This window comes from Ovis canadensis, chromosome 15, assembly GCF_042477335.2.
Source record: "Ovis canadensis isolate MfBH-ARS-UI-01 breed Bighorn chromosome 15, ARS-UI_OviCan_v2, whole genome shotgun sequence".
In the NCBI taxonomy this organism is placed as follows: domain Eukaryota; kingdom Metazoa; phylum Chordata; class Mammalia; order Artiodactyla; family Bovidae; genus Ovis; species Ovis canadensis.
Genome location: NC_091259.1, coordinates 71,706,525 through 71,727,772, shown reverse-complemented (window position 1 = coordinate 71,727,772; position 21,248 = coordinate 71,706,525). Strand labels below are relative to the sequence as shown.

The following is a 21,248-nucleotide window of genomic DNA, read 5'->3' as shown; positions in this document are numbered from 1 at the left end:
ATTAAGCAAGAAAAATTTAAAATAATCACAACAAATTACAAACATATATAGTTATTCCTTATCCTCGGCAACAGTAAAAAAAAAAAAAGGAAGAAAGAAATCAAGAAATCAAGAAAACAGATACAAACTAAGGTTCTGATAAAACTCAGAGGCACAGAAACAAACTTAGAAGCAGTGTCAGAAAGTTGTTTTCAAATTATCCATTCTGTTTGTACCAGAAACAGTATTCAACTTTCATAATCATTTTACCTTAAATTTAAAAGCTGATCACACTTCAGATACACTAAAGGTAAATAAAATCAGTACAATCATTAAAACATTAATGGATGATGAAACTATTCAATCTTACTTAGGTGAACTGCTCCCTTCCCTGGTGGCTCAGAGGTTAAGGCCTCTGCCTGCAAGGCGGGAGACCCAGGTTCAATCCCTGGGTCGGGAAGATCCCCTGGAGAAGGAAATGGCAACCCACTCCAGTATTCTTGCCTGGAAAATCCCATGGACGGAGGAGCCTGGTAGGTTCCAGTCCACGGGGTCGCAATGAGTCAGACACGACTGAGCGACTTCACTTTCTTTCTAGGTGAACTATTTATACAACAGTAAGCCCCCAGGCCTATCTATGCACAACTACTGAACCTGCACCCTAGAGCCTATGCTCTGCAACAGGAGAAGCCTACACACAATTAGGGGCAGCCTCTGCTCTCCTCAACTAGAGGAAGCCCCTGCACAGCAATGAAGACCCAGCACAGCCCAAAATAAATACATTTATAATAATTAAAAATTAAATAAATACATACATTAAAAAAATAAGCCTCCAACTAAGTTCATATAAAATTCAAGTCTAGAATTACACTGTCAACAATTTGAGATTTTCTTTAGTAATCAGACAAAAGAAAACTTTACTAATACATGTCCATGTATTACCTAAAAAATCTGACACTTTAGGAAAGTGAACCATATTATTCTGAATTTCTTCCAACCATGAGAGACTTTGTGGTACTTACTCTGTTTAAAAAGAAAGCTTAGTCTTTAAGTAAATGAATCAAGATTTTTACACTGATAAGGTACACCTAACCCCGTAAGAGAGAAGTTAAACTGCCTCAAACACTGAGGATGAACAAAGACAGTTTATGTTTTTAAAAGGACAGGCTACTTTAAAAAAATAAAAAAATAAACAAGTTAAAGATTTGCTTTTAATTATGATTTATGATGTAATAATAGCATTATAATCTGTATTCCAGTACTTAGAAATATACAAATAGAAGATATGCCAACAGGAATGCCTGAAATTTAGTGCCAGTACACAGTAAAAATTCTAGCAACTAGGCAAAGAAAAACTGCTGTTAGCTTATACATTTATCTCCCCCTTTTAATGGCATTATACATTTTTCAAGAAAACTGTTGCTAAATCAGGACATCAGCACATAATGAATGTTCTACAAATCCACAGGGGATGGTTTCACATACCTAGCGTTATCATTAAATGTCTGGAGAACTTAAAACTCCTAAAAACTGTGTGTGTGTTTGTGTGTAAACAAAGATTTTTTAAGGTGTTAAGAATGGTATCTGAGTGTTCGAATTACAGGTTCAATCTTTTCCTTCTGTTTTGCACACTTATTTTGCAAAGACATAGCTTATATAATAGTGATAAAAAATTAAAATCTTGTGCTACACAAAAATGTTAAGACTGTCAGATTTCAGGATACTGTCAGGACTTTCACCTACAATAATCCTTGAGTATGCATCTATATTATCCTAGGACGAGCTATGGCAGAAAAGCTCCAATTTTGTACACAATAGGCAAGGTGCTCTTCATCCAACCCCAAGATCTACGTCAGATTACATATTCTAAAGACGACTCACGTTGCACTGTTCTACAACGTGACCTTGGCACTTCTCATTAAAAACTAGTCTAATTCCTCTGCCATAGTACTGAGCTTCAACCAAGAGAACAGTGGAAATGATCCTATGTGACTTCCAGGGTTGAGTCATAATAACAATGCATCTCTGCCCTGTTTGCTGGTCACTAAAACCAATCATGTTTGGAGCCCTGAGCTATCATTTAACAAGTCCAATAACCCTGGGATTGCCATGCTATGAGGAAGCTAAGCTATGAACAGAGGTCTCAAATAAGAATTCTGGTCAGCAATTCTAGCGTAACGTCATCCGAGCCCAGGCATCAGACATGTGAGGAAACAAGGTTGAGTCTTCCCAGCTGAGACCCCAGGCATCACAGAGCAGGTCAACCCCACTGTATGCTCTGAATCCCTAACAGGCATCATCTGTGCGCATGATGAAATGAGGTAAGTGCCGGAGTAATCTGCCATACAGCAATAACTGGACGGTTAAGAGGTCAATGAAAAGAGAAAGAAGCTACTATGTGAAACTCGGCTTCATAGTACAAAAATTCTTGAAATACTGTCACCCGCAAGATCTCTGTGTAGCCAAAATAAAGATCTATGCATTAAATACAAGGAGAAAAATTGCCCACTTGGGGTTAAAATTTGCAGTACAAACTAAGATCATTACATAAATAAGGATTTGCTTGTCAAACTGACAGGTCCAACATTAACCCCCACAAAAACAGAGGGGCAAAGACAGGAATAAAGTACTCCAGACACACAGAGCTTTTCATTCCCTAAACTCGAAGACAGTTTCTAACATAGTGTTAGACAAATTTGTTAAATATTCGTATCATCCACATAAAATGAATATTAAGTTTTTTTCCCAGCAGAATGGAGTTGTTTTTCTAGCATCAGATATCTTCATCAGAAAGCCTACCACAATATTGCTATAACTGAAACCTGCCCTCTTAGATTCTATCTTGAAATATCCATCCTGAAAATTCAATTCAGGGTTCCTTTTTCAACTGAGCATCCCTAATGTATTAAAAATTCATTTATAGCACCACATATGAGCAAGATGGCGCAGTGGTGAAGAATTTGCCTGCCAATGCAGGAGACATAAGAGGTGGAGGTTTGATCCCTGAGTCAGGAAGATCCCCTAGAATAGGAAATGGCAACCCACTCCAGTATTCTTGCCTGGAAAACTCCATGGACAGCCCATGGGGTTGCAACAAGTTGGACACAACTGAGTGACTGAGCACAGCACACACTAGCAAGATAAAAATCGGGCCATTTTCCAGGTTACTCATAATCAGAATCTCTAAAGCAGAACCATGGAATCAGACACTACCCAGTACATGTCAAAACTAAGACTATACTGTCATGTAGTACCCAGAAACCAGTCCCACTCTTCTCTTTCTTATAACAGTTCAGAGTGTTTGTTATGACAGGCATTCAAATTTAAAGTATCATGGAGGCACTATTATCAATCACATTTCATTTAAATGGAAACTGAAAGGGCAATTAAATAACCTGCCTAAGGTCATATATGAGATGAGATATTGGATGACATCACCAACTCTATGGATATGAGTTTGAGCAAGCTCCAGGAGTTGGCGAAAAGACAGGGAAGTCTGGCGTGTTGCAGTCCATGGGGTTGAAGAGAGTCGGATACAACCGAGCAACTGAACTGAAATGAACTGAAGGTCGCCTATCCCAGAAAAACCACTTGTGCCTCAGCACTGTATTTCCACTCTATTCCAGCTATTGCTACACTTCATTTCTGCCCTCCTGCTGCTCTCTTCTTCCTTTCTCCAGAATTGCAGTACACCCAGATCTTCCATCCCCGCCCAAGATTTTTTTTTAAATCACCAAAGCTGCTTTATCTAACCATTTTTTTTAAAACTTCACTAGGTGCTACAGGGGTATGTGCTAAGTTGCTCAGTCGTGTTAGACCCTGTGTAACCCTATGGACTGTAGCCCCCCGGCTCCTTTGTCCATGAGGATTCTCCAGGCAAGAATACATGGCAAGTGGGTTGCCATGCCCTCCTCCAGGGGGTCTTCACAAGCCAGTAATCGAACCTGCATCTCTTATGTCTCCTGAATTGGCAGGCAGGTTCTTTACAACTAGCGTCACCTGGGAAGCTATGAGGGCAGCATAAGATAGTCAAAATGACTGTTCTCCAGAGATTCCCTTCCTTCCTGTTGTAACCAACAAATTCCATAAGTGAATAACTGGAAGAAAATGACAGTTAAAAAGAAACAGTAAAAAAATGAGAGACTCAAAAAACCACTAATTCTTCAACCAGACAACTGTGGGGGGGGGGGGGTTAGCCGCTAAGTAGTGTCCATTTCTTGCGACCCCATGGACTGTAGCCTGCCAGGTCCCTCTGTCCATGGGATTCTCCAGGCAAGAACACTGGAGTGGGTTGCCATTCCCTTCTCCGGGAGATCTTCCCAACCCAGAAATCAAACCCAGATCTCCTGTATTACAGGCAGATTCTTTACCAACTAGACAACTGTAAACAGTCACAACAAGAAAAATTAGCAGAGACAACATCTTTAGCTTGACTATCTAGGAAACTATGTAACTCTCATTCTCAATTAAGGAAATCTTTAAACTGTGGGAGAATACTTAAAAATGAAGCTTAAAATAACAAAAATAGTAGTAACACCTAGCTATATCTCAAATTACTTTCTCTCCAGGCCAAATAAATCACTTCTGCAGTACTGAAAGAACTTGTAGAATGACAATGGAAATACAGCAAGACAAAGATTTCCTTTCCTCTCATCTTTCCATAATCGTCAGCGGCCCTTTCTAGACATCTGAAGTCCCCAATCCCTGCATTCCTGTTCTTCATCTAGAAATATGAGTTCTGACTTTGCCTACACATGACTCTGCCTCCAACAAACGTTCCTCAATTCAACTGAGACTGAGTTGCTAGTAAAATTCATAGCAGACAGAAGAGGCATCAAGAATCAAGTTCCTTCAATTTTTAAAAGGAGGGTAAAGATAACATAGAGTACAATCAATAGATGATTCATAGCATCTCTCTTCAAATGCTAGAAGCCTTTACATGTTGCAGGAGTCTGAGCTGTTACAGAAAAAAATATTTAACAGTGGTGTCAGGGATCTAACTCCAACATCATAAACTTAAGAGTTGTCCAAAAATGAAACAGACTTTACTGAGAAATGAGCATTTCACCAGGCCCTAGAAGACTGATTAACACAGAAGCTCACTGAGTATCAAGACTGCAGGATTCCTGAACACTGAAGAACAGCAAAAGGATGCTAAATCAGTTGTTACCTAATGTCCCGTTGTAAGATAATTTTTTAGGCAGGTAACTAACCAGGAGTTATAATTCGACAAGATTTTTGTCCAACTGGGCTTCCCTTGTGGCTCAGCTGGTAAACAATCTGCCTGCAATGCAGCAAACCTGGGTTCTATCCCTGGGATGGGAAGATCCCCTGGAGAAAGGAAAGGCTACCCATTCCAGTATTCTGGCCTAGAGAATTCCATGGACTGTATAGTCCTCTGGGTCGCAAAGAGTCGGACACGACTGAGCAACTTTCGCTTTCACTTGTTCAACTGGAGGGGGAAAAAAGACAATCCTATAAAAACTTATTCCCTGTCCATGGCAGTAATTCTGTAGTTAAGTCTGAATGAAGGAATGCACCTAACCTTAGTAAGAAAACGAAAAAGTTTAGAGTTCCAACATCACCTACTTTGAATTATATTCTTATTAAGTCTAAAGCTTGTGAACTTGAAAAACAAATGAGCCAAAAAAGAAAGAAACAACTGACCAAAGATAATCTTAACAAGTGCCTTTTGGATTATTAGTTGCTTTAGCCAAACTACTCAGGAGAATGGGTTGGTATAACTAAATGGTTTATATACTCTGCTGGGACTTCAATTATTGATAGAAAGATGTGAACCGTTAATTCATTTAAAATGGAGACCAAAGATGTTTTTCCCCCAATGATTAGTATATTTCAGCTATGTCTATGTTTGGAAAAGAGTATTAAGGGGAATGCAGTGAAATTTCTAATAATCTACAATGGTTCAAATACCAAAAATCATCTGTCCTCCTTCCTAAGACTATTAACAAATCTTGTTTACACTACCTAGATTTTAAGATAGGAGTTTTCTAATTGCTTACTCATCAACTCTCACTTAAAAAAAATAAAATCCTTCAGGAAAAAAAACCCAATTAAAAGAAAAAAACCGTTCGAGTAAATAGCTCTATACAAAAAAGCATTTTCCCCCTCATGGATTAATCCATTTTAACAGGATTTTATTGATGAAAATACAAGTATTGCTATGTAATGATTTAGTCAATCTAGCAAATATGTATTTAGCATACACCATGTGCAAGGCACAGTAGGACAGTCTCCGCCCTCTGGCAGTTTACTACCTATTAGAAAAAATGAGGAAGGTGAGAACATAAGACAATATAAAAACGCAAAGAAAGTGTACAGACATGGGCAGCACAAGGAGTTAAAGGAAACAGACTGCACGGTCAAGAAGCACACCTTACCCTTTCCTCAGAAATAGCAATTGAGCAGAGGCACAATAAGGTCTCTGTCATCTGTTTCTACACTCGTACTCTATCCAACTGCAGCACTAGTATACAGCTAGTGGGAGAAATAAGATGAAAAGTCAAGCACCTTACAACTTCAGCTGTGACTTTCTCTTCTGCTACTCCTCTCATTCTCTACCGCATACATACTATTCATTTCCTCCCCCTAAAGGAACAAATTATTTAAAAAAAAAAAAATCCAGAAACTTAGAATACGAGAATTAAGATGTAAATATTGACACATCCCCTACTTCTCTCTACTGGTAATGCTATCCCCAGATTTTCTGGCCTATAACATACCAAGCTTGAGTAGAGACTAGCAAATGTGCATCTGGGGCTTAACTAAGCATGAAGAGAAACTTTAAATGGAACTTCACCTGTACTGCTAGTCACTGGAGGCCATTACCTAGACAGCCTACAAACACAAATTTAGCAATGAGATGTTACTATATAGGTCTACAGAAGAATAAAAAAGCCTTTTTTCTTTGCTTTCACCCTTTTTAAATAGAAGAACTCTAAAATTAAAGTATGTGGGGGGACTTCTCTGGCAATCCAGTGATTTAGACTCCATGATCCCCAATCAAGGGGAAAGGGTTCAGATCCCATTGGGAACTAAGATTTGGCATGTCACAGTGTGGCCAAAAAATAAATAAAAATTTAAAAAATAATAATAAAATTTAGTTATTTGAAGTAAAAGGCTTGGTTTGACAGGATCAGCTGTAACTTGAAAAATTACACTATGTCACAAAGCATTACAAATTCTAATTACCCCTCTAAAACATTACAAGAGACCTTGGAATTCACCTATTTTAACCTGGGTCATTTCACATGAGCACCTCAATTTCTTCCTCTGTAAAATGAACTGGAATAAATTCTAAAATGGCTTTAAGCTCTTAACATATTTCAAAGATTCTATAACAGTATGATTATAAAATTAAGCACACACTGTTTTAAGTTTTAGTACTAGGTTAATCCTCGTCTAGTTCTAAACAGAAACTAATAAATTACATAAAAGTATGACAAACTGTATGCTTACTCTCTAACTCAGACAAAATTTATTCTGATATAAATATCTGATACAAATATTCTGACAGAAACATAGGAATTATCCTAGAATAAAATATGGCCAGCTTAAAACAACACATTCTTATTATCATACTCAGGATTCTACTCTCATTCCAGAAAAAGGTATTTGCGTCATCACGAAATAATTCACATCATTTTCTTTTCAAACTCAATTTTTAAATACTTTTCTATGTCACATACTCACAGAGCACACCCAGACAAGCAGAGGGAAACAAACTAAGCATTATACTTTTTCTTCTGTGACAAGGTGAATGCAAAACAAAGTAATCTTGCTCTCTGCATTGCAGAGGAATAGTCCATGCAACCAATGGAAAAACTAGCAATTCAGAGATTTTAACTGTCAAGAAAAACTTCCGATGTTATCCCCAAGAAAAGGGTTTGCTTATACAAGTTATAAACGTTTTTATTTTAAAAGACTTGAGAATTCTGCACAACACCTGCACTGAAAATCCTTTAGAGAGGCACACTGTATTGCTCTGTAAAGAAATGTTATCCTAACAATAAGCAATCCTTTTTCCAGAATATGAACTGCAAAGAAATACAGAGCAAAAAGACTTTAGGAGGTATGAAAAACAGTATACTTGTCTATCACTTCTGGTCATATTGGTTAAAAACTGCCAGGTCATTCTGCTAGATAACACTGATTAATCTTTCACCTACCAAAGTCACTACTGTCTAAACTTACTATACTTGCAATGGAGTATAACAATTTTAAATGTCATCCATTAAAACATCCTTTATTCTATCTCAAAAATGATTACCTATTACCATATAAAAGAGCTCTCCCTTGAGTTAAAGCAGCTTCCCTGGTTCAGTTGGTAAAGAATCTGCCTGCAATGCAGGAGACCAGGGTTCAATCCCTGGGTCTGTAAGATTCCCTGAAGAAGGAAATGGCAATCCACTCCAGTATTCTTGCCTGGAAAATCTCATGAACAGAGGAGCGTGGCAGGCTACAGTCCATGAGGTTGCAAGGGTTGTACACAACTTAGCGACTAAACCCACCACCTTGAGTTAAAATTAAGACTTGGTTTCAAAATATCATCTTGCATACCCTAGGGCCCAGTTCTATGCCAATTGATGAACTAGACAATCACTCAGTTCATTGTTACTTGTAATCAGTTGAAAGATTGGTAAATGGAATTTGACAAGATTCTATTATAGCTGCATTTCTTCTCTTTGCTGAACATTCACATAGTTTAAAAACCCAAATTTCAAAAAACCACCAGGCCATTTAGTTGCATTACATAACAGGATCATATTTCATCAAAGTATGCATTCTCACTGAACAGATGCTTAGCTTGCCTCTAAATAACTTTGTTTTTTCACTGAAGTACAATAAAATTAATTCTCTATGTTTTGTGGTATTACCTATCAAACAATAATTTTTATCAGGATACTTAAGTTACGAATCCCTGGAAAAAGGCATTTTGTCCAGAAAGCACCTATGAAAAGGTCAAAACTAAAATACAACTCAAATATAATTTGCTCAAGAAGCTTAAGATTGAAAACTGATTTGTAAAGTAAATCCTACTTTAGATGTATTAGAAACACTATTTAAAAATGGATCCTAGTTATATCCATTCATATAGTAATCATCTAGATATAGAAAATTTTCCATTTAAACTAGAAATTAGATGTGATTAAATTATAGAGGAAAACCCAAATGCCCTGAGTTTCTCAAAAATTAAAACCGGCAGTTTTAATAGTAAGTCACAACATTGGCACTACCAACTCAACTATTTAACAAGTAGGTAGCTCAGTCTCTGAGTTACCAAAAAGCCTCAGGTAACTGAAATTTGACCTTTCTGCTACCTAGCATCCTAACACTGCGAAGACAGGGAAAAAAGAAAAGAAAGGCATTTGTTGTTTGTGCAGTGTACTAAATCTCCATCATTACAAGGGAATTTTTCACTACTTACTGCTGCTGCTGCTAAGTCGCTTCAGTCGTGTCCAACTCTGTGCGACCCCAGACAGCAACCCACCAGGCTCCCCAGTCCCTGGGATTCTCCAGGCAAGAATACTGGAGTAGGTTGCCATGTCCTTCTTCAATGCATGAAAGTGAAAAGTGAAAGTGAAGTCGCTCAGTCCAGTCGTACTCTTAGTGACCCCATGGACTGCAGCCTACCAGGCTCCTCCATCCACAGGATTTTCCAGGCAAGAGTACCAGAGTGGGGTGCCATTGCCTTCTCCTAGCCTTGTCTATAATCTCTGTAATAATAACTATATTATTTTCTCCTTTATAATTGGGGGGAAGGGGGTAGGCAATGTATAGTACTACAAACCTATACACAGGAAAGACCTGTCACAGCTCAGGCCCTCATAGGGTTCATAAAACTAGCTTACTAATTTTTTCAGATACACTTAACACTAGAATCCAACTTACCTCACAACCAAGTTATGTGGTAATCAGTGCATGACTTTATATTATAAATGTCTTTCAAGAATCATTTTTCAGTCATTAAAACATAAATATCTATATTAAGATGTCTACACTTAAAATATTACATCAATATTGTTCTTCATTCAGGTATTAAATACAAGATTGACAGGATTATTTACTGAATTAAGAGGTTTTTACAATGTAGCTAAGTCTCAATTTCAAATACAGTTAACAAAGATGGCAGACTCAGAGGACACTGGTCTTGAGCATGCTTATCTTTTTACATACTTGAATGCAGCTCCTTAACAATAAAAATGCTTTTGTTGCTTTGGTAGCACTGATAAATCTATTATTTCAAACAGTTATAATAAATCACTTATTTTATCAAAATAAAGGATCAGCAAAAGGTAGAAATCCACAACTAGCACATCTTTCAATTTCAAATAAAGTTCAAGTAAATTTCCAAATATAGAAGACAGTCTTTAAAACCTCTGAACATGCTTTAAAACTCCCCCCAAAAATGTAAAATGAATCATTAAACAAGCGATCAAAATAATTAAGGCCTAAATATAACCAGTTTTCAAGTTAGTTCCCACAGCCCAAATTTTAGCCAAGTAGTTACCATTACAGCTGGCAAAATAAACATTTTAAAGTGACTTCTTCAAAATTCAAGATGTTATAATGTTTTACTAGGGGCAGATAAACAAATGCTACTAAATGATCTATTGTAACAGTTTGAAAGCAAGTTATTTCCTTTTTAAGGTAAAAGGCAAAAGTTTGCATAATAGTTACAGATGTAACTACCCCATTTTTTTTTTGTACTACTGATTTGTTTTCCCTTTCCACCTCCAATCTTACTGAAGGCTGAATTATTCATTCTGCTAAAACGCTTTCTCTACACGTACACACAAACACACAGGCGCGCGCGCGCGCGCGCACACACACACACACACACACACACACACACACGTGTCCCTCTAAACAGAGCTGGCAGTCCTGCGCTGAAAGCATAAAACAAAAGACCAACTTGAAGATAAACCTCACAGTGTGACCTAGGAATGGTTAAATATTCAACCCAAAATTTGTGGGTGTGGCTCGTTTTCTTTTTGGAGGGGGGGTACCGAGGGAGGCCAGTCGGGCGACTGCCTGGTCTCTGCCCTCCCCCTCTTTCGCTTTGTGCTCACAATGCAGCTCCCGTACAGCGCTTCCCTCTCCCCGCAGCCGCCGCCATGTTAGACGCGCTCTCCATGTGCCCAGAGACCTAGGAGCCCCTCCGTCCAACCCGGACCCACCCCCCCCCGCGAGTCTAGACCCGTGCAGTCTCCCTCCCCACCCTCTTCAGTGCGTCCCCAACGGGCAAAGAGCGGCTGCAGAAAGTCTTCTCGGGGTCGGGTGAAGCGTGAGGCTCGGGGGGACACCCGGACAATTGAAACAAAGAAGGAAGGGGCGCCCGCAGAGCGGGGCGGGGGTAGCAAATCCAAGGCCTGCCTGAGAGGGGCCTGAGGGAGAAGCGACTCTCGTTTAAGAACCCCGAACACTTCCCTCCCGAGGGAGCAGAGGGGCCGCTGCGCAGGCCTCAAGTACACGGTAACGGAGCGGACAAGCCCCAAGGCTCCAGGACACAGGCCGCCCCGACTCCACGAGGCAGTCGGTTGGGCCCTGAAAGCCCCCCGCCCCAGGACCTCTTCCTTTCCCCCCCGACCCCCGTCACAGAAAAAGGGCTTGCGCCACCGAGAGCAGGGCATCACGGTTAAATGCCTGGCGACGGGACAGGCCCCCACCCTCACACAACCCAGTCGCCGAGGCCGCAGGCCTGGCCCCCGCGGGAGGACGGTAATAAAGAGGCCTGGGGGCCCGCGCCGCGTCCGCGTCAGGTGACAAGCACCTCCCCGCGGAGCCCGTTTTCTGGGCTCGAAGCTCCGCTTAACTGCGGAGGCCGGGTCTGGGCGAAGGGGAAGAGTCCAAGACTGGGAGTAAAGCCTGCGGCAAATCAGGGTCCGAGCACCAAACCCTCCCTTCCTCGCCAGCTTCTGGCACCTTTTTCTTCTCCAGGTTCCGAAGTTTCTTGTCGATCACCCCGAGAATCTGCTTCATGGCCTCGGTCTGGACAGCCCCGGTGCCGGTCGTGGGGTGCTGGGAAGCCGGCGCGGCGGCCCCGGCCCCCGCCTCATTCCCGGAGGAACCCGACGGCGGTGGCGGTCCGGACGACTTGCTGCCGCTTCCGCTGTGGCTGGTGGCCGAAGGCATCTTGAGACAGTGAGGGGAGAGAAGAAAAAGCGGGAGGAAGGACAAGAGCGGCGAGTCAGTCGGCGGACGGGGCGAGACGCGGGACAAAACGCGCAGCGGGCGGGAGCCTGCGCGAGCCGGTGGGGGTGGGGACGGGGCCGGCGCGCGCCGCCGGGGCAGGAAGGGGCCGCGAGCGCGCGCGCGACCCGCCAGCGGGGCGCCCGGCGGGCCTCGCACCGCCCCCCGCCCCGCCCCTCCCCCGCGCGAGCCACCGGCTCGGCCTACCGGCCCCGGGGCACCAAGACTCGCGCCGGGGGCGGGACCTCGCAGCGCCGTCCGCCAACGGCCAGAGCAACGGTCCCCACCGGGAGGGCCGGCACTCGCCTCCCTGCGAGGAAGGGAGGGAAGAGAAAGGTCGGGGCTGAGAGGCGGAGTAGGGTGAAGGGCACTGGAAATGACCGGGGGTGGGGGTGGGGAAGAGAAGACTTGAGGAGCAAGCCCCTCGCGCAGGTCCAGAAGATCCGGAGGTAAAGGACACTCGGGGCAGCGACCCGCTTCCCCTTCAGCGCCCCGGGTGGCGCTCACCGTGCGCGCGCGGAGGCCGCTGGAGATCCCAAGTGGGCAGCTGAGGGGAAAAGGGTGGCAGTGCGTTCCGAGCAGTGTCGTGCGCTCCTTGGGCACAGGCTACTGCGCCCTGTCCCCGCTGCACCGAGAGCCGCTGCTAGTGAGGCGGAGAGCCGGGAGCGGGAGTGACTTAGGCAGCCAGCCCTCTGGGGCGGAGGGGGCGGGAGAAGCGGCGGGCGGGGGCCTTCGCGGCCGCTCGGGCTGCCCGGCGCGAACGCCTGTGAGGAAGGGCCCACCTGGCCTCCCGCCCGCCCTGCCCGCGGCCTTGGCCTGAGGGGCGGCCGCTCGGTATAGGTCTGCAGGGCCCCAGGGAGGCTGTCGGAGCGGTAGCTTTAGTTTGGGGCGATATCGAAGCTAGGGTCCTTCAGGCGAAGTAGCTGGACGTCCAAACTGGGACAATAGGTGTCAAGCAGCTGTGTCTGGAGCTGGCAAGTGCCCCACGGAGAGCCCTGATGCGGGGGGGTTCAGGGGGGAGAAAAAGGTTTCTGCAAGTAAGGGGGTGCGTAGGGTGGGTGGTGCAATCCCAGCTTCTAGAATTCCTTTATATGCAGAGCAAGCAAACCCACACCTCAAAAGGTCTAAAGAGAAGTTGCCGCTTCCCATACAACACAATCACCTGGTAACCTAGGAGTTCTCTGTAGAACGCGCTGGAAATGAGCAAGATGGATGGTTTTAAGTTATAAAACTCTGGACTCATGTTACAAATAATCTTCAGCTATCTTAAGATAACATGTACCCAATAGGCCTGAGTATTATGAATCAGACTTTTTTCGTTTTGTCTTAGATTTACCTAAAACTTTTAAGCGATTTTTTTCCTCCAAAGGAAATATTCCAGCCTTGGAATAAGGTTGTGGACGATGAACAAAAGAAAGGCCAAATGCTGGAGGAAAATGTATTAAAAGGAATATAAGCAGTGGAAAATTTAGCAACACAACGTATGACAACAGTAAATGACCCAGTTTATTATTTAAATTCCAGGAAAAGGATTTAGAAAAGGATGCTACCAAAGCCACTGTTTACTGGGAAATAAAATGAGTAATACTGGTTGGCAACATGTATCCTGAGGGAGCCTGGAGAAGCAGCAGCCTACATCCTCAAGATACTCCAGTTAGTTGCAGTCTGTTGTCTATTCATTCAAATATTTATAGGGCACCTTACTATGCGTTAGGAACTCTTTAACGCTAGGGATTGTAAACAATTTCTATGTGCTTGGAGCTTCAGTCTAAGTTGGGAGAAGATAAGTAAATATATATCAGAGTGAAGAGGTAGAGGGGGGAAAAAAGCTGGTCAGGAAAAGCGTTAGTGACATTTGAGCCAAGACTGAAGGAAAAAGGTCACTCACTTATCTTGGAGGAAGAATTTTCCAGGTAGAGGGAAAGCCATGTGCCAGGATCTGAGATGGGAGTGTGCTTGGTGTGTGCAAGGAAGAGCAAGGAGGCCAGAGTGGCAAGAGCAGAGTAGGAGATGAGGTCTAAGATATAAAAGAGAGCCAGCAGGTAAAGCCTGATAGACCACTAAGCACTTTGGCTTTTGCTGAATGAAATGGGGAGTCACTGTGCATAGTCTTAAACAGGAGAGTAACCTAATCAACCTGGGTTTTAAAGAAACCCTCTTGCTGCTATATAAAGAATTTACAGTAAATGTGAGAAGTGAGACGGGGGGTGGAGCAAGAGCAGAGGCTGGGAGGCCAATTAAGAGGCTGTTGAAATAATCCAGCCCAGAGATGGTGGTGGCCAAGGTCAGGGTGTTACAGTAAAGGTGGTGACAAGTGATTGGATGCTTTATAAATACATAGTGATAGCAGAACCAAAAGGATTTGCTAACTCATTAGGTGTGAGTGAAGTCAAAGTTGACCTGAGGTTATTCAAGACTTAAGCACAGAACTGTGCTTGGCTCTAATATAAACAAACACTATGCTAAGGGCTAGAAAGGAAGATTAGAATCTTTTAGCTTCTTGCAACAGTTAGTGTCCACAGCCTGACCACTATGACTATCAAAATCTCAGGCCCCACCCCAAATCTGCAGAGGTAATCTGCATTTTAACAAGCTTCTCAACCAATTTGTATGCCCCAGTGAAATCTGAAAGTTTTTTACTGCTTTATTAGAACTTGATGTCTTTAAGATCAGACATGAACTACTAGACAGATTCTTCCCAAACCTAATAAAATCAAAAACTTAAGGTAAAACGTGGCAATCTGTGCTCTCTGGGTGATTCTGATACCTGCTAAAATATGAGAACCGGTGACTTGGAGACCTGTGGTGATTCAGGTTTGAGCTGAAGCGGTCTTGTGATTAGGTGTTAAGAAGGAAAGGCCTTTTCTGCCTTTCTTTGGCACATTATGCAATAGCAGTTACTGGAACATGAAGAGACTGGTCAGTTAAATTAGGCTTCAAGAAAAGAGAAAGTGGATTGTTGAAAGAAAGGATACATGACAACACATGATAAAAACTGTCATTTGGGGATTCATCTCGGCCCACAGGGTATCATGATAGGCTAGGTTATTATGCTGCAGTAACAGTCCTGAAGACGCTTCTCCTTGGAAGGAAAGTTATGACCAACCTAGATAGCATATTAAAAAGCAGAGACATTACTTTGCCAACAAAGGTCCGTCTAGTCAAGGCTATGGTTTTTCCAGTAGTCATGTATGAATATGAGAGTTGGACTGTGAAGAAAGCTGAGCGCCGAAGAATTGATGCTTTTGAACTGTGGTTTTTCCAGTAGTCATGTATGAATATGAGAGTTGGACTGTGAAGAAAGCTGAGCGCCGAAGAATTGATGCTTTTGAACTGTGGTTTTTCCAGTAGTCATGTATGGATGTGAGAGTTGGACTGTGAAGAAAGCTGAGTGCCGAAGAATTGATGCTTTTGAACTGTGGTGTTGGAGGAGACTCTTGAGAGTCCCTTGGACTGCAAGGAGATCCAACCAGTCCATTCTAAAGGAGATCACTCCTGGGTGTTCTTTGGAAGGACTGATGCTGAAGCTGAAACTCCAGTACTTTGGCCACCTCATGTGAAGAGCTGAATCATTGGAAAAGACTCTGATGCTGGGAGGGATTGGGGGCAGGAGGAGAAGGGGACGACTGAGGATGAGATGGCTGGATGGCATCACCGACTCAATGGATGTGAGTTTGAGTGAACTCCCAGAGTTGGTGATGGACAGGGAGGCCTGGTGTGCTGCAATTCATGGGGTCACAAAGAGTCGGACATGACTGAGTGACTGAACTGACTGACTGACTGAACAGTCCTGAAAGCTGTGACTTAAAATAGGGATCTGCAAACTATAGTCCCTGAACCAAGTGGTCCTCTGTCTGCTTTTATAAACAGTTTGGGGAGGTAGGGGACACAGCCACATCCATTCTCGTACATATTTTTTTATGGCCTCTCATGCCACAGAACAGCAGAGTAGAGGAATAGTGATAGAGACATTATGACGTGCAAAACCTAAAATACTGTCTCATCCTTTACAGAAGAACTTTGCCAAACTCTGGCTTAAAACAAATGACCCATACCCATCATGGTTCAGCAGAGGGCTCTGCTCACAGCACTCAGGTTCAAGCTGATAGAGAAACCATGTCTCAAGTACTGCTAATTACTATGCCACGAGGAGAAAGAGCTTGAGGGTTTCTCAAGCAGTCAGATACTCCAGAGAGTAGACTTGTATCCTGTGTGCTCACACCTCATTAGCTAAAAAGAATCACATGACCCCATCCAACCAAGAGATGCTATCCTATCAGATGCCTAAAAGGAAGCCAGGTGAACCAGAAATAACTTGGTAGACATACATAGCTGTTGTGTTCTCACTTCCAACAGTGTTATCCCAGTCCCATGTCCTTGGTTTTCTGACATTCTTATAGTTTATTCAGGTCAGCAGGTGCAAAAAGACAACGAATTTAAGACAAAGCAGTATCTTTAACCTCACTCAGCCCAAAGCCACCATCCCAGCAAACCAAATTTGTCTATATCCCACCTGACAAAAAAGCAACTGAATCTACATTTATGTGAATTTTTAATGCTTTCTCTTTTTGCCTTTTTTTCTGCTAAAGAGCCACGTGGTACTTGGAGTCATAGTATCACTGAAGAAATAGGAAAATTAAAGAGTTTTCCCAGTAAGCCAGTGGGAGAGCAGAAAATGTCTATAAATGGAAAATACTTTCTCCAAAAACCCTGGTATTAAAGTTATACTCAATGTTTTAAAAACACAAATCTCCCAAGTTGAAGTTCATTTGTTTAATTCATTAGACAATAGCACTCTGACATCACAGTCTAGAGAAGTGAATAATTGAACCACTTATCCTGATCATTTTGGCAAAATAGTTCAGCTGCTTCAACTCACATCACCCAATAAGCTAATGTTTCAAGCTTATTTGTTGCAGAAGAGAACTTTTGCCTGAATTATTTTAACTGATTTTCTGTGTCAAGTTGACAGAAACCTGGCCAGGTATGAACTACCCTGCTCACACAGCTAAGATTCTTATTTTTCAGTTATTTTATTACAAGTCAGCAGTAGACATTTCTATCATAATTTTTCCAGTACATTCTTATTTTATGATAATATAATTTGTCTGTGTCCCTGAACTCAGCTTTTCAATGGAAGAAAACATTGTTTTTCATCTCTGTATCTGCAGAAGCGATAACATGCCTGGCACAAATATTTTGTCAGTAAGTATTGCCTACTAGTATGTCATTGTATCACTGCAGCATTGCCATCACTGGTCCATAGTGCTCTTTCCCCTGTTCTAGTGTGATAATCTTCTTTTCCACTTACATTTTCTGATGTCCGCTTTTTCTTGATTGTAATTTTATGCTTCGAAATCCGCTTCTTATTTAACAGAGCTACAATGTGTCCAGAATAGTTTTTTCAGATTTCACAAAATAGTGTTGTTTCTTACTGAACACTCCTAGAAGCGACGCACTGTTTTCAACATAAAAGCAAAAATACTTTGACCGCAGGCATTAAAATGTTCTGTATGGCTACTTAAGTGAATTGTACATTCTTTTAACTTGATGTTTCTATTTCAGTGGTTCTCAACTTGTGATATTGCCCCCCTAAAGATATTTGGCAATGTCTGGAGTAGAAGTTGTCACAGCTTGAGGGGGAGGTGCTACTGACATCTAGTGGGTGGAGGCCAAGGATGTCTCTAAATATCCCGCAGTATTATCAAAGTCCAAATGCCAGTAATGGGGAGGTTGGCAACTCTGTTCTATTTTATGAGACTTAAAATGCAGTCATTTTTCCAGTGCTTTACAAGTAAAAATATTGAAATGACATTGGCGAAAAAAATCCCTAGAAAGTGTGAAAGGATGTAACACTAAACTGGGAACAGATAATCACCTTGAATCCTAGCACTTGATGCATAATCACGGTCTCTTTCAGGCTGTATTCATTTCACTCACTAATATGGATATATACGATCTACTTCGAACAATAAGAAAAAGAATTTCCTTCACAGTGACAACTGCCACACAAACTTTAGAAGGAATATAACTTTCTATGTCTTGAAGTTACTAGGAGAATATAAGCATAGAATAAAGGTACTTTATTCAGGACAGTTTCTACAACTGGTCAGCATATGTATTATTCAAGAATAACTTTCACATCTAAAAAAACAGCTGCTACATTAATGGTTTACCTTTCAGGTGTTAATAACTTTTTTTTTTTTCAATCTTGAGAGTCAAAGAACTTGACTAAACGATTTCCTAAACATTAAGTCACTAAATTAAAGACATGAAAAAGTTCCTGAAAATAGGTCCTGTGTTACTTTTTTTTTTTTTAATTGTAGAATTTTCCAGTGAGCGTCAGCTTTGGAAAGGGGAGAGTTTTGGAAGCCCCACCCCCACCCTAAATCTCCTGCTTTGTGCGGTGTTTCTCAAAGGGAGCAAGGCCCACCACCTTCAGAATCACCAGGGTCATTTATGAGCGTGAAGACAACTGGACTCTACCCCACATAGTACATCTACATCCCAGAATCTGAGACTTAGGGATATGTATTTTAAAAATCAAATTCCCCTTTGCACATTCAAGTTTGTGAATTGAAGTGGGGCACTTATTTTCACAAAAAAATGTTTCATAATGTTTCATAAACATTCAAACAAAAATACCTCTTTTCATGACATCCTCTTATCTTTCTTGCCAGGAAGGACTATGAGGATCTCTTAAGTAGGGCATTGTTGGCAATCCCCAGAAACAATGAAAAGCACCGCAAATTCTATTCAGAAAGGAGCAATCAGATTCCAAGATTGGAGAGAAAACGTTGAGGAAACATTCGCTGGAGAGAATCCAGAATGGTGAATGGACTGCTCAGGGTTAAGGGAAAGGGAGGTGACTCAGCAAATCTATACTGCCTACTACTGTATATTATACTGAAAAGCTGCTGGCTAAAAAAGGGGGGCACGATTTAGTGGTACTACAGCATGCACTGTGCTTCAGAATCACTAAGAGGACTTCTCAACACTGGGCTCATGGGGCCCCAACCCCACAGTGTCAGAAGCCTGGTGCAGATGTGGGACAGGCCCATGATTTTGATTTCTAACAAGTCCTCTAGTGCTGCTGCTGTGGGTCTAGAAACCACATTTTGAGAAGCACAGGATTAGAGGAATTTTTTCTTTAAAGATTGGAACAAAAAAACTAGAAGAAATTTTTAAAAGTCATCAATGATGACAGTAATATATTGCAATATATCAGAATATCACAGTTTCTGCTGTTTGTTTTGTATTTTCCTCTTTAACAGGCCAGAAGAGAAAAAAATAGATGTTGCAGGAAAGCTAAGCTAAGCTAAGCTAAGTCACTTCAGTCATGTCTGACTCTGTGCGACCCCATAGATGGCAGTCCACGAGGGTCCCCCATCCCTGGGATTCTCCAGGCAAGAATACTGGAGTGGGTTGCCATTTCCTTCTCCAATGCATGAAAGTGAAAAGTGAAAGTGAAGTTAAGTCGCTCAGTCGTGCCCGACTCTTAGCGACCCCATGGACTGCAGCCTACCAGGCTCCTCCATCCATGGGATTTTCCAGGCAAGAGTGCTGGAGTGGGGTGCCATTGCCTTCTCCAGGAAAAGAATCTAAAAGAGAATGATTATGTGTATAACTGATTCACTTTGCTATATACCTGAAACTAATACAGCATTATAAATCAACTATACTCCAATAAAATCTTTTTAAAATATTGTTTTAAAAAATTTTTAATAGATGGGGATATTGGACAGGTTAGTCAAACCCCATTAAGCCACTGTTCCAAAGGACACTGAGGGAAGGCACCAGCCCCTCCTTTGCCTAGGCTGCTCTTGTATAAACCAAATGCTGCTCGCTACTCTCTCCTACTGCAAGATCACATTCCTTAGCATTCTTCTGGTTTAGCGCTGGTGACACTTCATGAACGCAGTATCAACATCCACCTAAAGAAAACAGACACCAGAACTTCCCTGGTGGTACGGTGAATAAGAATCCACCTGCTGATGCGGGGACACGGGTTCGATCCCTGTTCTGGGAAGATTCCACATGCCTCAAAGCAACTGAAGCCCAGCACCTCAACTTCTGGAGCCTGTGCATTGTAGGGCCCATGAGCCACAACTGCTAAAGCCCACGGAGCCTGTCTCTGCAAAAAGGAGTAGCCACCGCAATGAGAAGCCCAAGCACTGCAACAAAGACCCAGCACAACCAAAAATTAATTAGTTAATTAAAAACATAACCACCAGCGAAAGAAAGGCACCAGTGCTTTAGAATTCTAGGCTGGGTTGATGAGAGAAAAAGGAGAGGTGTTAATGTGACAGTATGTTTGTGCAACATCTTCACAAGAGGAAAAATACAAATCATAAATATATTTTAAAAATTGTTTTTAAATTACAGAAGTTTATACAAATAATTCAAATAAGTAAAATATGCAAAAAAATTAACTGTAATGTGTTGTATAATAGCTTTATTGAGGTGTAATTAAAACACCATAAAATTCACCCTGTTAAAGTGTACAGTTCAGTAGTTTTTTGTGTATTCACAGAGTAATGCAATCATCATCGTTATCCAATTTTAACATACTTGTATCACTCTAAAGGTGGCATGTACTCATTAGTGATCATTCCCCATTTTCCCTTCCTCCAGCCCCTGGCTACTAATTTCTGTTTGTATGGATTTGTCTTCTGGGGATATTCTATATAGATGGCACCATACAATATTGGTGGGGCTTCACGGGTGTTGCTGGGCTTCCCTGATAGCTCAGCTGGTAAAGAATCCGCCTATAAGAATCCACAGGAGACCTGGGTTCGATCCCAGGGTTGGGAAGATCCTCTGGAGAAGGGAAAGGCTACCCACTCCAGTATTCTGGCCTGGAGAATTCCATGGACTGTATAGCCCACGGGGTCACAGAGTAGGACATGACTGAGCGACTTTCACTTTCCCAGGTGGTGCTAGTAGTAAAGAACCTGCCTGCCAATATAGGAGAACTAAGAGACGCTGGTTTGATCCCTGGGTTGGGAAGATCCCCTGGAGAAGGAAATGGCAAGCCACTCCAGTATTCTTGCCTG

General features: G+C 42.1%; 1 protein-coding gene across 1 annotated transcript in view; it reads right to left on the bottom strand.

The window, feature by feature from the left end:
- CAPRIN1 (cell cycle associated protein 1) overlaps window positions 1-12,900 on the bottom strand; it is a 35,010-nt gene extending 22,110 nt beyond the window's left edge. The window contains exons 1-2 of the mRNA XM_069553657.1: window positions 12,700-12,900; window positions 11,926-12,135 (exon numbers count right to left, since the gene is read on the bottom strand). Of these exons, the coding sequence (XP_069409758.1) occupies window positions 11,926-12,135 (210 nt within the window). The 5' untranslated portion in view covers window positions 12,700-12,900. The remainder of the gene's footprint in view (window positions 1-11,925; window positions 12,136-12,699) is intronic.
- Window positions 12,901-21,248: the final 8,348 nt, after the last annotated feature.